Here is a 16,541-nt window from a genome sequence, read left to right as displayed (position 1 = left end):
CAGGGCATGTTACGTGTCAAGAGTGAAGCAAAGTGGCAGGGGCTTGAGGGGAGTTTTACACAAAGCCTGGAATACTTGCATATGCAGTACTAGGTGCCCACATTTTCACGTGCATTAAGAGAGAGGTTTTGAAAGGCACAAAAGGGCATCTGGACACGTACCCCCCACTGACTTTCAACCCCAGACATTCCACAATCATGAGCCAGGCTGCCCTGGAAACAATCCCGAGATTGGCTTAGAAACCATGAGATTTTTAAAAATGAGAGCCACAACGGGTTATGTTTTCAACTTCTCTGCAGCCATGAAGACTAGAAATCTGGGGCAGGTTTTAAATGAAAGCTGAGAGTCTCATGTAATCACAGGACTCCAGGAGCTGTGGCTTTAAGACAAACACCAGATATTGCAAGAGTTGGGAACAAGCTACCTTCTGTAGCTAAATATCCCCCCACAAACTCTTTATACTTTACAAAGAAATCCGAGATCACTCTGGAACATTTAGTGCAAACATTTTCTTTTTACCTGCGTCTTCAAATCCCAGACACCCTCAGCTTTGTTTTAAACTAGACCACTAAGCTCAAGACAGCCTTTCCACCGCAACTCGACTGCCTCTGGATAGAGTCCCCATCCGGAGCCGGCTGCAGAGACGAGAAAGATAATAAAGCTGAAATAAAGCAGGGACACGAGGAGACAAACAACAATAATTCACAGTTTTATAGCGCTTTTCCTTGGGAAGAATCCCAAAGCACTTTACAGGCTGTATGCAGGGCCATTCGCTCACCAAGGAAATGCAGATCTCTCCGGAGGCAGCTATCTTGCATCAGCACATTATACAACCTTTTTTTTGGCAGAGAAATTGAAGGACAACCTCTCTGGCAATTGCAGGGGGATTTAGGTGGGACAGAACATGCTCGATGCAGAGGTTACTGAGTGAGATTCTCTGGCCTGTGCTAGGAGGTCAGGCTAGATGATCAGAATGGTCCCTTCTGGCCTCACAAACTATGAATCTGATTACCAAGGCCAGGGTCAAACTCCCAACCCTATTTATTACTATTTGTATTACAGTGGGAGCTAGAGGCCCCAACCAAGATCTGAGCTACATGGCACTAGGCACCGTACAAACACATAGGTGTGTCTTCACTGCAGAGTTAGCTCAAGCTCTTACCTGGCTTTTAGCCCTATGCCCCCCTACCATCTGCACACAAATGCCTTTTAGCTGGGTTCATATGAGTTTGGAACCTGGGCTTACTCAGGTTAGAGCCCACATTTCGCTTTAAGGGAGCTCTAGTCTAACCCACCTACTTTGCAGCATGGATACAGGATGTTAACTGGGTTACAGAACCCAGGTCCTGATATTCCTCCAGTACCTTCCCACAGTACCCCAGGGGCCATGTTTTCCTGCCTTTCTACTTCATGCAGCACTAAGAACCAAGGGATATGCCCCCAGAAATCCCAACACCTCACCCAGGTTTACCACTGTCCCAGCGTGGATGCAGCTACACAGGTCTGACCTGAGTGTTCCCTTAGCACTGGGGATGCGATCTCACACCTGGGCTTGGCTAACCTAGGCGTCCATCCCCGGCTGAGCTCTGCAGTGAAGACACCCATAGGGAAAGACAGCCAAAGAGCTTACAGCTTAAATAGAGAAGTCAAAGGGTGGCAAGGGACACAGAAGTACAGAGAAGAGGGGGTCTGGGTACTCAGCAGGTCAGTATCAGAACGAAGAACAGAAGCCAGTCCAACAGCATATCCGCTAGACCATGCTCCCTCTAGCCTAACCTATTAAAAGATGTCATTAATCAGAAGCTCAGGGTTACCGCTCATTCAAAGATTGTGCTCTTCCATATGCAGAGCAGCCATTTACCATCAGTCTGGATGCCACTTCCTTCAGATGAAGGGAAGCAGGGAAACAAAAATTTAGGGAATTCTCTGTGAGCCAGCGCACAGTGTGTGTTTCCTCTGAAACATGCTGCATTCAGCTCTGCTCACAAAATGGCAGCTGCCCCTGCAAGCAGGCCGATGCCGTAGACAGGGCCGGCTCCAGGCACCAGCTTCTCAAGCAGGTGCTTGGGGCGGCCGCTCCGGAGAGGGGCGGCACATCCAGGTATTCGGAAGCAATTTGGCGGACGGTCCCTCACTCCGCCTGGGAGCGAAGGACCTCCCGCCGAATTGCCGCCACAGATCGCGATCGCGGCTTTTTTTGTTTTTTTGTTTTGGCTGCTTGGGGCGGCCAAAAATCCTGGAGCCGGCCCTGGCCGTAGAAATGTAAAGGTAAGATAGAGAGCACAAAGTCATGCCCAATTAAGTACCTACGTACACATCTAGCAGTGCCTTGCCGGCTCCTGCCTCAGCCAGGCGCTGGTTCAGAGAGAAGAGTGCCTCCTAGTGAAACAGCCAACGCAATAAAGAAAGGCAAATCTAATTTTTAAAAAAGGCCAGAGCAGCAATGTTCAGAGGACAGTGACTTACAATGCCCTCGTGGCTGAAAGCACACCTCTTGTGATTCATCTGGGCCAGGCTTCCAAAATGACACATGTGTAACAGGCTTCCAAGGGCATGTGTAACAACCAGGAAATGAGCAAGCACTTCAGATGTGCTGGCGGCTGTGCCCAGCGCTAACTAGGAGGGCGAGTTTCAAACAAGCACAAGCGTGTACATGTTGCTTCTTCTGCTCAGCCAAAAGTGGGTGTAATATACATGTAATACATATGTAATTCTCAAAGGGACACCAATAGGGTGACCAGATGTCCCGATTTTATAGGGACAGTCCCGATTTTTGGGTCTTTTTCTTATATAGACTCCTATTACCCCCCACCCCCCGTCCCGATTTTTCACACTTGCTGTCTGGTCACCCTAGACACCAATGGGCAGCTCCCGCTCTGCAGGTGAATGAAAACACTGTTTACGTGTCTAAATAACATCAGGGACGCCCTAAGTTATTGAAGCCGTGAGGCTGTCCCTAAAGGTTGGGATTCAGAAGACTGTTTGAAAGCTCAGGTGGCAAACGTCTACATAGGAGAAAGTGATGGGTAGGAGTAGAGCAGCAAAGGAGCAAGGTTTAGCTAAAAAACAAACACAGGATTTTGAATCTATAAGAAAATATGTCAAAGAGGCAGGAGCCCTGGCTTTGCCTCTTCCAGGCAAGCCAGTGTAATTATCTGTAACCTTTCCAATGATGGGCTTATTTCAAACTGTCCCTTACAGATGCTGTTCTGCAGTCACCAAGTGCTGTGTTTGCTTTCCGTTTGCTCTGCAGGCTGTATTAGCAAATTTTACCTGCAGGGGATAAGCCTGGTTAATTTCCTGTCAGTTCTAGAAGCTGTCAGCTTCAGTCACTGAGATAACTGAGCTCAATCTCAAGTCAAGCAGGAAAGCTTCGGAGATCCTTAAAAACTGCAAACGTGTCACGTAGAATGTGATAGTTTGGTCACAACTCTGAAATTCCTAAAATCAGAGACCTAAAGGCAGCTGATATTTAGGAGCTGTTTGAAGGCAAACAAACTGCAAGGAGTGAGCTGGATTCTCCTCTCATATGTACCAGTGGTAAATCAGGAGTAAATCCACTGAAGACATGAGAGGCCTGGGCCTAAGCAGCATTCCACTGATGCAAAATGGCTCGAAACCCAGCAGACCCAGCCTCTAGACAATCTCTCCTGCATCGGCAGAACCTGCTGTAGTGGGGAACTGTTATGGTGGCTCCTTTGCCACCCCGCTTCATGGCTGCCAGGAAAGGGGGCATGGCCAGGGAGAAAGACATAGACAGGTCAGTGCCTCTGAAAATCGGACTCCTTAAATACCTAAGTATGGGGTTAGATGCCTAATTTTAGGTAGTGCACATTTGAAAATGCTGGCTGTAGCATTCAAAGAAGCCAAGCCCTAAACCCTCTTATCCTCAAAGACTGTCCCCCAAGGTGCGCCATGCTATAGTTTGATCATAAACGGTTGTTGGGATTGGGCAGAGTCAAGTCTCTGTTCTGTATACAAAGGATAAGAGGCAAGATGTTGGTGTCTTTGGATACCAATGGGTGAACCAGCAAGGGTCTGTGATAGATGAGCAGTGTTTTGTGACAACAGCGATGGAGGATGGGAAAATGTAAGAAAATCTCTGATCTATACGTTGAAACTGGGCAGTGATACCGGGCAGAGTTAAGGTTGCTTCTGGAACATGCAAAGTTTTGTTTTAAACTTGTATATTTATTTAAGAGACTGCATGGATTGGGACTGTGTCTGTATATTTATCTACACATATTCTATACATATATGCATATATATACTATACACATATACATATTATATGTGCATATACATACACACATACCTCTCACCAGTAATCTACAAAAGTAGACATCAGTGGCTGGGACATGTGCTGAGAATGGAAAAAGAACACTTACCAAATACCGCCCTTGAATGGAAGCCAGAAAAAGCAAGAAGAAAGAGAGGAAGACTGCGAATGGCATGGAATCAAACAGTTCTGAACAACATCAAGCACCTCTACATGAAATGGGAAGATTTGGAGAGAAGGGCAGTTGTCAGGCAAGGATGGCAAATGTAGGTAGCCCAATGTGCAGAAAAGCATGGGATGGACTAAGTAATACATATACACACACACACATATACAAAAACTACATTAAAATGTTCTAAAACTTTGCAAAGTCAAGCACTCAAAAGTTTTAAAAGTTAGGAAATGCCAGAATTTGGGTTGCCTTAGCAACTTTAATTCTGCCCCCTTGGACATGTGCATTCTGAGAGCATCTTTAACTACAGGAGCACATGTTTTTTTCTGATTGCTCCTAATTCTAGCATTTACAAACTTTGGAATGCTTGATTTTGTAATTTTAAACTCTTTGAATGTGCTTTTTTTGTATGGAAAATAGATAGCTGTACAGATATACATTGTGCACACGCAGACATATAAAAGAATACATTTCCCTATCACCGAAAAGAAGCCACTTTGGGGGTGAAATTCAGCAACTATTGAACGGTCCAAAGCAACAGCACGCAGTAGTGTACCCGAGAATAAAGAAGAATACAGTATCCAACTGCAACGGCAGAGGAAATTTTGGTAGAATATACATACACTTTGCCTAAAACAAAGGGGAGAATAAGGTCAGCGGGCCAGATCCTCAGCTGGTGTACATCTAGGTCGTTTTATTAACTTCAATGGAGCTACACTGATTTACACCAGTTGAGGTTCCGGCTACTGAAGCCTTATGTCCGAAACTGAAATTTGGCCAGAACGCTGGGGCTCACACACCAGCTCTTGTGAAAAGATGACAGGAAAGATCTCGCTCCAGCCCAATCTCATGCTAGCTGCACTCTAAGAAGAAACTCAGCCTTCCTCGTCTTTACCACCCAGCTCTATGGCATCCCATTGGAAAGGGACACCCAGGAAAGGGGAAAGGATTTGTTTGAAGCACTTTCCTTCCTTTTTCCTGTGCTGCCGATGCCCAACAACTTGCAACACATTTCTGTGGAGCGAAGCATGTTCCTGTCAGAGCTGGGCAGCTCCTGAAGGTGACACCAATAGGGACCTCTGAGAGGAACAGAGGGAAGCTGCTTAAATAACACTGCCCTCTGCATGGGGAGGGATAGCTCAGTGGTTTGAGCATTGGCCTGCTAAACCCAGGGTTGGGAGTTCAATCCTTGAGGGATCTGGGGATTGGTCCTGCTTTGAGGATGGGGTTGGACTAGATGACCTCCTGAGGTCCCTTCCAACCCTAATATTCTATTAAATATGCACTGCTGAACACCAGAAGAGTGAGAGGTTTTATAACACTCTTCAGGAGGGCAGCAGGTAGCAAAAAAAGACAGTTTTGTGTTAGTCTGCTGACCTGCTTTCCCCACCTAGTGACAGTGAGGGGTATGTGCAGCTTCCTCCAGTTGTATTTGTGTTTGCTTTTCACAGGGTTTTTGAATGCTGCAGGGCGATGAAACAACACAGGGGCTGGAGAGGTTAGAGTATTTCAGTTCCTGGCTAATGGAAATCCAGCAAGGAGATTAGATCTCCCATTAATTTAGCCCCGTAAATGGTTCCTTGAGGTTAAAAACAAAAGATTGCTCAGAAAAAAATAAACCCGAATAGCGAAGACACTTGAGTTCTTGCAGACAGTAGCTGCTCTGCACTGCCAAGTGAAAGAGCTGGCTTTAATCCCTAACTCCCCATCTCTCATCCTGGCCTGGCTGCAGCTGGCGTTATGGGGGCAAGACGCTCAGCCCCAGTTGTAGTGCAGTTGAGCCAGAGGCCCCAGATTAGATCAGGGCCACAATGTGCTAGGTACCGTCGAGACTAGGTACTCTTGGGTCGTCCATGCCCCAAAGACCTTACAGTCTAACAGCTAAGGCAGACAAAGGGTGGGAGGGGAAGCAAAGGCAGAAAGCGGTTAAGTGATTTGCCGTCACCCATCAGGGCAGTGGCAGAGTGGGGAATAGAATCCAGATCTCCTGAGTTCCCATCCAGTAGACCAAACGTCCACCCTTTTGACTGGACAGCTGCATGTTGCTCACCAGCAACCTCTGGTGGACTGCCTAGGAACACAGCTGATGGTCTACAAAGGGAGCCCCACGGCTAGGTCACAGGGCAGAGGCCCTTCTGCAGGGGAGAGGAGGGGGGTTTTCTTGGCCCCATGTGGTGCTTGAGTCACCTAACAGGAGCCCAGGCCCTGAACCTCTTCTCTTTCCCTCTCAGCCTCTTTCTTTGGAGACGGCTACATGGAGATGCCCTTGGTGGAGGCGTACAGCACAGTCCAGCTCCACCTGCAGTTTTCAACAAGCCAGCGGAGTGGGCTCCTCTTCCTGGCTGCGGGACAGACTGACTATCTCCTGGTGGAGCTCCGCTCCGGCGTCCTGCAGGTCAGCAATGCTCTCTCCTCCTTGCAGCAGGCATAGCAAGGTTACTGGCGGGCAGGTCTCCGCTGACATCAGTGGGGCTGTACCTGCTTACCCCGAGATTTGACCCAGTGTGAGAAGCCCGGTGGGGAGGCTGGGATCTTGGGGGAAGGAGGGGGGGGTGAGTCTGGCAGTGTGATTTGGGCAGTAATGCCCACCCATGCCGCACGTTTTTAAGGACAGCGTCTTCTCTTTGGATACTAACCAAGGCCACAAAACACCCTGTGGGACCAGGCTCAGCAGGGATCAGGAGTGCAGCGCTACCTCCCCTGGCAGTCAGACCAAGCAGGCGTGTCTAAGGCAAAGGACACTGAGCGGGGGGGACAGGACATCCTGTAGGGGGAAGCCCCGGAAACAGACAGCTCAGGAGGGAGCTCTGGCTTTGATAGGAAACTCCAGGAGGGAGGGTGGGTCTTGGCCTTTTGTCCAGTGTGTCAGTACAATTGAGAGCAGGTCGCACCACCTGTGCTGAACCCTACAGTTGTTTTTAATTGGCCCTCTGTCATAGACTCATAGAATATCAGGGTTGGAAGGGACCTCAGGAGGTCATCTAGTCCAACCCCCTGCTCAAAGCAGGACCAATCCCCAGACAGATTTTTACCCCAGTTCCCTAAATGGCCCCCTCAAGGACTGAACTCACAATGCTGGGTCTAGCAGGCCAATGCTCAAACCACTGAGCCATCCCTCCCCCACTTCCCCTGGCTGCTAATCAGGAGCTCTGCTAATCGTGGTGAGACAGAGCCTGTAGCATCCCTCCCCCCAACACCTTCACTGTGAAGCTGGCTATTTTACCTAGCTCTGAAAGCCCTTAATCCAAGCCCACCTGCCACCTGCCCAGGTAGCAACCATCAGGATGTCGTGCAAGCATGGCACAAGAGCCTGTTGCTAATGCCGCACCTGCTGACAGTCCGGTAGCAAGGTGGGCCAGCTCCAGAAAAGCGACCCACTGTCCAAATCCAGGGCATCCATTGGGAAAAGGCCCAGACTGCTGCAGGGGTGAGTGGGGCAGAGAGATGAACCCCCTGTCTGTGTGGTTGTACCAGGGTCTGTCACAAAGAAAGAACAAGAAGGAGTGTCCCCAACACACATTCCCTTCCCCCACACCGCCCTAGTCCCAAGAGAGCTGCCAGGGCTGCCCCACGGACTACAGAGCCTGGCAGGCTGAGCGCCTGGGAGACGATGGGTTGAGGTTTCTCTAATGGAGGCCATCTGTCAGGAGAGATCCCGCCCGCCTCGTCCCTCAGGTTCCTTCCTCCAACCCTCTACTTAGCCCGGCTCCGAGGTTGCTCTTTGTGGGGACGGCTGAGGAAACCTAGCCTGCTATTTCCCTGGCAGGCAGGGAGAGCAGTGGTTACGGAGCAGAGCCAAGCCAGCCCCTAGGCAATGAGGACATCAGGAATGAAGAGTCAGCACAGGGCTGGTCTCTGTGTGGGAGGGGGAGGTAGAGCATTGCAGCCAATGAGGATCTCTGCCCCCACTGCTTGCAAAACGCTGCTCCCATCTGACCTACCAAGACACGAGCCTGGATGGGAGCTGCTGATCCAGGCCCAGAGACAGGGTGGGAGCCAAGAGGAGGGAGCCTTTAGCAAAAGTGTCTGGCACTCAAATTCGATATACTGTGGAGGGGCTGGGGGAGTATCTTAGGATGGATAGACGGGAGGGAAGGACAGACAGACAGACAGACAGACAATCAATTGATCCACAACTCCACCACCCTCGCTGAACCATCCCAGCCAGGGGTGCTGGAACAATTTTTATAGTGGAGGTGCTGAAGGCAGAAACCATGTATTTGGTGTTTGTTACTACTTCAAGCCAGAAGGGTGCAGCAGCACTCCCAGAACTCCTAATTCCAGCACCTATAAATCCAGCGATAAATTATTACTCCACCCCAGTTCAGCTCTGCAGGCCAGCACACTGGGGGAGAGGTACAGCCAAACCCCACCCACTTCCTGCCATGCCCCTCTCCCCCATTCCAGGGTGAGAGCCGCAGGTACCTACTCACCCCGGCACACCCAGACGTTTAGTCTAGGCAGCCTGTGCAGAGGCATAAAGGACTTTCTGACTTCTCCTTATGCTCCTGGACAGATGCACAGGCTAAGGGACCCCCAAGCCCTAACTGATGAGCACCAGACACATGCTTAATTACAAGACAGATTGATAGACAGCCCAGTTACAAGCAGCAGAGAAAGACCTATCGCTGAATTACCTAGACTGTCTACATGTATGTGCACATCCACAGCGACCACCCTCCAAAAGCCAGCACTTGCCAACAGCTATCAACAGCTCCCAAATGTATTGCCCATTCTAGGTATGGGGGGAACGGATTAGTTATCAGGTCTGTGTCACATCTGTGTCATATCTGTGCCATATGCTGAGCTTTTTACATGACAATCGATCGCCCTGTGCGTTCGGGTGCAACAAATCGCATTAATGCAACATTAAGGCGGCATCAGTAAGTTGCCCTGTATTTCCTATTCCTGTTTTTCCTTCTGAAATGTGCTGCTTAATATAGCTCTGTCTATGTCAATGTCTCCAGGATGTGCAAAGAAGCCATGTTAATGTTGCTTTTGGGCCAAATTCTGTGTTGGCACAAATGGGTTTAGCTCCTTTGAGTTCAATGCAGCTTTGCACTTTTACACTTGAAGAGAAATTGGCCCCCGTTGTTTTTGCATTACATTTTAAATTTTATTTTAACTATGCAACCTTACAATTGCCTCGGCATCATTTTTGCATTTAATTTCCTTCTTTGTTTTTAACATTAAAGAGATGGGAAGCTCTTTGGGGCAGGGACCTGCTTTTTCTGATGTGTGAGTTTTAGTTGTCTGGCTGGAGACCCATAACATTTTCTGCAAGGCTGGGCTCACAGGACAAGAGCACATCAGCCAATCCTGAAACAGCTATATCTTCATAACAGAAGAAGAAAGAGGTCTGGATCTCCCAGTCCTATGGAACTGTGCTTGGTGCAAAACCAGAGGGGAGGGCAGAGCAAGGATATCTTTAAGCCATCTTTAAGCTGTCCTTATCCCAAGGCCAGCCTAAAACTGGGCTGGTCCCCAGCATAAATGGGAGCAGACTTAGGGCTGCTGTGACTTGTATCTGGAGGCTCATTGCCCCAAGGGGCTGTCTTGGCAGCTGGAGATCATTGGGGCACAAGGACACCCAGGCCATGCCCTGTATCCTTGTCCATCCCAGAGAACTTTCGGCTTGTCCCAAGATTCTAACTCCACTTTTCACCCGCTCTCATTGCAGGTCAGACTAGAGCTGGGCTCAGAAGAAGTGACGATCCAGTCTCCAGCAGGGCCACGCCTCAATAATCTAGTAACCCACGATGCTGAGCTGTCGGTGGGAGACGGTAGGATGACTCTGACCGTGGATGGCCTCTTTAACACCTCTGTGGAGATCCCAGGTCCCCTACAGCGGCTGGACATTCAGTACGGCCTCTATGTGGGCGGGACAGGGAGTCTGGAGCTGCCATACCTCACTGGGTCCAGCTCTCCATTCAGAGGCTGCCTCCATATGGCGAAGTTCAATGGCCTTGATGTTCTCTCTCCATGGGCATCTGATGCTGGCTCTACAATGTTCCATGAGGTTCGAGAGGGGTGCAGCGAGGAGTTCTCTGCCGGGCCAGATGACCCCTTCGGCTTCCCGGGCCCACACTCTTATATCGCTTTCCCGGGGTGGAGTGCGAGGGAAGAAGGGACTATCGAGTTTGTGATCATGACGAGCATCAAGCACGCCCCCCTGATCTACCAGTCAGGGCTGCAGAATGACTTCCTGTACCTGGAGATCTACGACGGGCGCCTGAGAGGGGTGGTGGAGAAAGGCAATGGGGCCGTCATCCTGCACAATAACATCTTCATCAGTGACGAGCAGCAGCACTACGTGAAGCTCCACGTGGACATCTACAAGTTTGAGATCCTTGTCGACTACTATGCCTCGAGGACTTCCAACAGGGGCATCCACAGCTACCTCGATCTCCAGGGCAGCCTCTTCGTTGGCGGCATGAATGAAAATGCCTCACACAGGCTAAAGGAACGCCGGCTTGCTTTCACTTCAGGGGGCAGCACTGCCAACAGCTCCTTCATTGGCTGCATGGAGGACCTGAGGGTCAACCTGGAGAAGAAGAGCCTGCAAGACGCTCTGGTCACAAAGGACATAACATCCGGCTGCAGGATGCAGGAGCAGTACTCAGATTATGAGGATGCATATGAGCGGGACGAGGCACCCATCACCCCAACTCCTGATGTTTGGCAGGGAGCATTAGGCCCGGTGGTAGAACCATGCCACCTTGACCCCAACCTCCCTCCTGCCTTTGCTAACTTCACCAAATTGCTGCACGTCAGCCCCTTGGTCATAGCTGAAGGAAGCACAGCCTTCCTGGAATGGCAACATACCCAACCGACAATAGACCTAAGCAGCGCAAATATCAGACAGTCTCAAGTCCTCTTTAGTGTCACAAACGAACCCAGGCATGGCCAGCTGGAACTAGACAGCCACAGCTCTAGGAGCAGAAGGAAATTCACATTGCTAGACATAGTGAATCGGAAAGTCAAGTATGTTCATGATGGCTCTGAGGGTCCCATGGATCAGCTGATGCTGGAGGTAACTGTCACGACCCGAAAGGGGATTCCTGAGTGTTTAAGGCAAGGCCAGACATACCTGCTGCCAATAAAGATCAACCCCATCAATGATGCCCCGCAGGTGATCTTCCCCCACGGAGACCTCATGGTGATTCTGGAGCATACGCGAAAGCATCTAAGCATGGACATCATCCAGGCCCTTGATGACGACACACCCTGTGACAGTCTGAAATTCCAGCTGCTTGGTGGCAAGAGGATGGAAGAAGGTTACGTGGAATATGACTTTAAGCCTGGGGTGCCCACAGAAGAGTTTTCCTGCAGGGATCTGGAAGCGGGCAACGTGGTCTACGTCCACCAGAACGGCCCAGCGTTACAGGTCATCTTCCAAGTTAGTGATGGCTTGGTAAGAAGCCCGGTGGCCACTTTAAGAGTCATCGCTATAGAGCCTGACATCCAAGTGCGCAACAACACTGGCCTGTTTGTCTCACAAGGAAGTGCCGTTCCAATTACCACAGCCAACCTCTCCGTGGAGACCAATGCCGTGAAACAAAGAGTGAACATCCTGTATCGCCTCACAGAGCCTCTCTGGTATGGCGAAGTTCAGAAGCAAGGGAGCATGGGGGGGGAATGGAAGAGAGTTGAGTCCTTCCACCAGCAGGACATTGTGCAAGGGCGCATACAGTACTTCAGCCTGGATCCTGAGCACCATCTGGAAGATGTAATGGAGAAGCTGAGGTTCGAGGTCCAAGTTGGCCAGAAGACCTTACCAAACAACACTTTCCTAATCAGGATCAAGAAGGCCACCATCAAGATGAGGACCCTGGTCCCCCTTCAGATGAAGAATAGGCGGCATCAAAACATCACTACCAGGGAAATGGAAGCAGTATTGGAGGATCCAAGCTCTGACCCAGTTTCCTTCTACTACATGATAATCCAGGCACCCAAAAAGGGGAACCTTGAGCTTCTTGGTAGCAGGCTGACAGAGGGCTTTGGATTTACCCAACAGGACTTGCAGAGAAAACACCTAAGCTACAGTGCAACAATCAGAAACTCTAAAGAGACTGAGGACTCTTTCCAGTTCCGTGTCATTGCTGATGCCCAGTATTCCCCCATGTACACTTATATGATAAGCATTGGGGGTGACCCAGATGCACCTGTCCTGACCAATGTCCTTCTATCTGTCCTGGAAGGAGGGCAGGCCGTCATCTCCAAGGACCACCTGTTTGTGAGGAGTTTGAATAACATGGACTACCTGTATGAGGTGATTGAAGGGCCGACGCATGGGAAGCTGGTCTGGAGGACACCATCCAACTGGCCTTCCCTCATAACAGAATTCACCAATGAGGACATTCTCCAGGGCAGGCTTCTGTATCAGCATGACAACTCTGAGACCACAGAGGATGATATCCCATTTGTGGCCATCAAGCAGGACGAGGGTAGTGCTGACTCTGATGCGGAGGAGGTGAGAGGTGTCTTCAGAGTCTCCATCCAGCCCATCAATGACCACCCGCCAGTCCAGGTAGTGAGCAAGGTCTTCAACGTAGTGCGGAACGGGCAGCGCCTGTTGACCACCAATGACATCGCCTTCACAGACCAGGACTCCGGATTCTCTGACACACAGCTGGTGCTGGTGAGGAAGGACATTCTCTTTGGTAGCATCATTTCCACTGATGACAGGAGCCGCCAGGTGTATCGCTTCACGCAGGATGACTTGAGGAAGAAGAAGATACTCTTTGTCCATTCCGGAGCAGACCGGGGCTGGATACAGCTGCAGGTGTCTGACGGCCTGCACCAAACTGCAGCCCTCCTGGAAGTACAGGCCTCGGACCCCTACATCCAAATTGTCAACAACACTGGCTTAGTCATCCACCAAGGGAGCCAGGGGACCATTGACTCCTCCATCCTCAGCCTGGAGACCAACATGGACATAAGGAACGACGAGGAAATCTGGTTCCAGATTACTACCCCGCCAAGGTGGGGGGTGGTGCTGAAAGGGGGCCAGCCAGTGACTTCCTTCTCCCAGAAGGATCTGCTGGCAGGAGAAGTGATCTATCAGCACAACAGCAGCAGGAATGCCAAGGACAAGTTCAAGTTCTCTGTGGAAGCTAACCAGGTGGCTGTAGAAGACACGCTGGAGATCACTGTGTTCCTGGACACCCATCCTAGTCCCCTGACCATCATCCACCTCAAGAAGATACACATCTTCCAAGGAGAACCGGTTGAGATTAAGAAAGACTATTTACTGGTAAGTAACACCTTCTGTAGGCATCTCCCCATGCTTTTATTCACCCTCCCCCCATGTGTCTTCCTGGCTACAGGACATGGGATAGCAAAATTCTGCTAGTAAATCCTACAGGACCTTCTTGGAATTGAATAGGGGAAAGAGCTTAGAACGGGCATGAATTTTCCCAGCACATCTTTCCTACTGACAGGCTAATAATCTGTGAATGCAGGTGTATCCCACAGGGAGGATGATGCACAGTGACAATTGCCTTGCACAAGACACATCAGCCCTGAAAACAATTGAGGGCTGGAGTTACTGTGCTCTGCGGAGTTCCCAAAGAGAGGTGCATGGAAAACGTATCCCTTAAACTGCGGTTTTACCGCGAAGAATGACTCAGTACTTTTGCCTTTTGGGATTCCGGGGTTATCCTCACTCACCAATTTCCAGATCAAAGTTTCTCATTCTGCATGTAAAAAGATGGGGTGGTGGAGGTTGGGTGTGGATACAGTTCTAACTGCCCAGCCCTGCAAACACCCCTGGGATCTGGGAGTCAGACTGAGTCCGTACCATCTTGTGCATCAGCACTGCTAATGAAGATCCTACAGTCCAAATTCTGCTAACCCTGTGCAATCCTTTTGTCTGAGGTTATGTCCTCAACAGGTCTCGGTGGGTTGGCACAGGTGTCACTGAGATAATGGTGTTGCACAGGTGGATCTGGAGGCACAATTGGCCCTGGAGAGCCTCGATTACTGCTGATGTGTGAGAAGGGGAGAGGCCCACTTGGCTCTCAGATCTCAGGGGAGTTTGCAAGGCTGGCCACTAACAAATCCCATCTTTGTAGCTGCAATCTGCATAAACCTGATCTGGGGGCCAGGAGACACAGTGAGCATGGAACCCCACCATGCCATCTTTACAGAGCCACTTCTCAGGTTAGAGCCATACTGCAAACAAGGAGCCTGAAGAACCAGCTCCACTGAATACAATATTCTCCATTGCCCTGCTCCTTGCACGGCCATTCCCACCAGTGCCCAGTGGGTGTACAATGATACTTACTCAGAGTGGTAGCCTTTGACACCCCTTGTCATTGGTGGAAATGAACCAGTCACTAGGCAACAGAGTCCAGGCACATGATATTCAGTAGAATGGACTAGGCCTCACTCTCATCTGCTCTGTAAATCATGCCCATTTTAACACCTTTGGGCACTGCCAGGAGCTTTTGTCCAACTGAGAGTGGGGCTCCCTGTGTGAATGGGGGAGGAGTCACACCTTGCTCCCACCAGAAAGAATGAAGTGCCTCTCCCATCATAGAATGGAATCGACCAGGCCTTGCCAACTCTCTCTCTCTCTCATGGACACAGGTAGTCCACGAGGACATCCCTCCTCAGGAGATTATCTACTCGGTGACCAGTCCCCCGCGCTTAGGATCCCTGATGATGGTTTACCACAGCGGCACCTCCAACGAGCCTCCCATCTTGAACCCCATTCAGTCCTTTACCCAGGAGGACATCAACGAAAGCCAAGTGCTCTACCTGCACTCTGGGCCTGAGGGGAAGAGCGACCAATTCACCGTGGATGTCACGGCTAGTGGGGTAGAGACCCTGGAGGGGATTGTGGTGGACCTGGAAGTCCTTCCCTTTTCAGTCCCCCTGGACATCCACAACATCACAGTGACTGAAGGGAGCTCCATAACCCTCTCCACGGACATCCTGACCATCCCCAGCGCCTATTTCACAGCCCTGAATGTGGAGTTCATGGTTCCCGAGCCCCCGAGACATGGCGTCATCCAGAACATAGTCAGACCTGAAGAGGGCAACCTGCACTTCTTCACCTGGAATGAGGTATGGAGCTGACCTCTCCAGAGGCTGACTGATATGTCTAGATAGGCTTTGTGCCAGGTTAAAACCCAGGGGCTTGATCCTGATCCCCCAGTGGTGGAACTCCACAGATCCCAGTGGAGTTACTCCTCATTTACACCTGTGCAAAGCAAGATCAGACTCAGGCCTCAGGGATTCTGAAGGTTAGGAAGCTGAACAGACACAGCAGCTGAGGGGATCCACGTTTCTTTCATGTTCAAGGTGCACAGAGGGTCACCTCCTGCCTTTGGTCCCTGCACAGATCTTCTCCAAGTGTCGGGGGGGTGAAGGGGTGTTTGTGCACACAGTCAGGTCTGTGGGATGGGATCATCTTGGATGGACAACTCAGAACAGGAGGCCTATCACCACAGTTCTCCTGCCACAGCTCCCCATGGCAGCTCAGATGACCTGTTCCCTGTATGGCTCCACTTGAGCCTGCTCTGATGAGCACAGGCCTTGTGCTACCCCTACTGTAGTTCCATTGGCCTTGGCATCCCTGCACAAGGGAGTGGTCAGGCCCACCCGCACGGTGGCTTCCCGGAGGAGCCTGCTAGTGGGTGAGACCCTCCCAGACTCCTCAGATCTGCATTGCCTGCAGGTAGAGCAGCAGCACATCCAGTACGTGCACGACGGCAGCGAGTCCCTGGCCGATAGCTTCACCATCATGGCCAACGCCTCCGAGGTCAACCGGCAGAGCCAGCCCAAGACCGTCTCCATCACTGTCGTGCCACGCAATGACGAGGGGCCCACAATCACCATCAACGCCGGACTGCAGGTAACCTCCCCTGCCAGGACACACACTCCATGACCTCTGCTCCTGTGACCCAAGCTGCCAGCCATACAACCTCCAGGGCAGCATCTCCTCCCCCCTCAGAGCAGTAACATGCATCTCCTCCCTCCCCTCTGCAACCCATTAGACTCCCAGGGGGAATCAGACCCAGAAGGAATCTGCCCCCATCGCCTCACCCCCCACTCCTGTCTGCCCTTTCCTTGCCCTTTCCT

At 50.7% G+C, this 16,541-nt stretch overlaps 1 protein-coding gene across 1 annotated transcript in view; it reads left to right on the top strand.

Moving 5' to 3' along the window:
- The window catches only part of CSPG4 (chondroitin sulfate proteoglycan 4), a 76,841-nt gene that overhangs the window by 37,302 nt on the left and 22,998 nt on the right, over positions 1 to 16,541 (top strand). The window contains exons 2-5 of the mRNA XM_034784446.1: positions 6,683 to 6,846; positions 10,132 to 13,707; positions 15,045 to 15,524; positions 16,138 to 16,314. Of these exons, the coding sequence (XP_034640337.1) occupies positions 6,683 to 6,846; positions 10,132 to 13,707; positions 15,045 to 15,524; positions 16,138 to 16,314 (4,397 nt within the window). The remainder of the gene's footprint in view (positions 1 to 6,682; positions 6,847 to 10,131; positions 13,708 to 15,044; positions 15,525 to 16,137; positions 16,315 to 16,541) is intronic.

Source organism: Trachemys scripta, chromosome 10, assembly GCF_013100865.1.
Source record: "Trachemys scripta elegans isolate TJP31775 chromosome 10, CAS_Tse_1.0, whole genome shotgun sequence".
NCBI classification, from domain to species: Eukaryota; Metazoa; Chordata; order Testudines; family Emydidae; genus Trachemys; species Trachemys scripta.
Note: the sequence above shows the minus strand (reverse complement) of the source record. Positions and strands in the feature narration are given on the sequence as shown.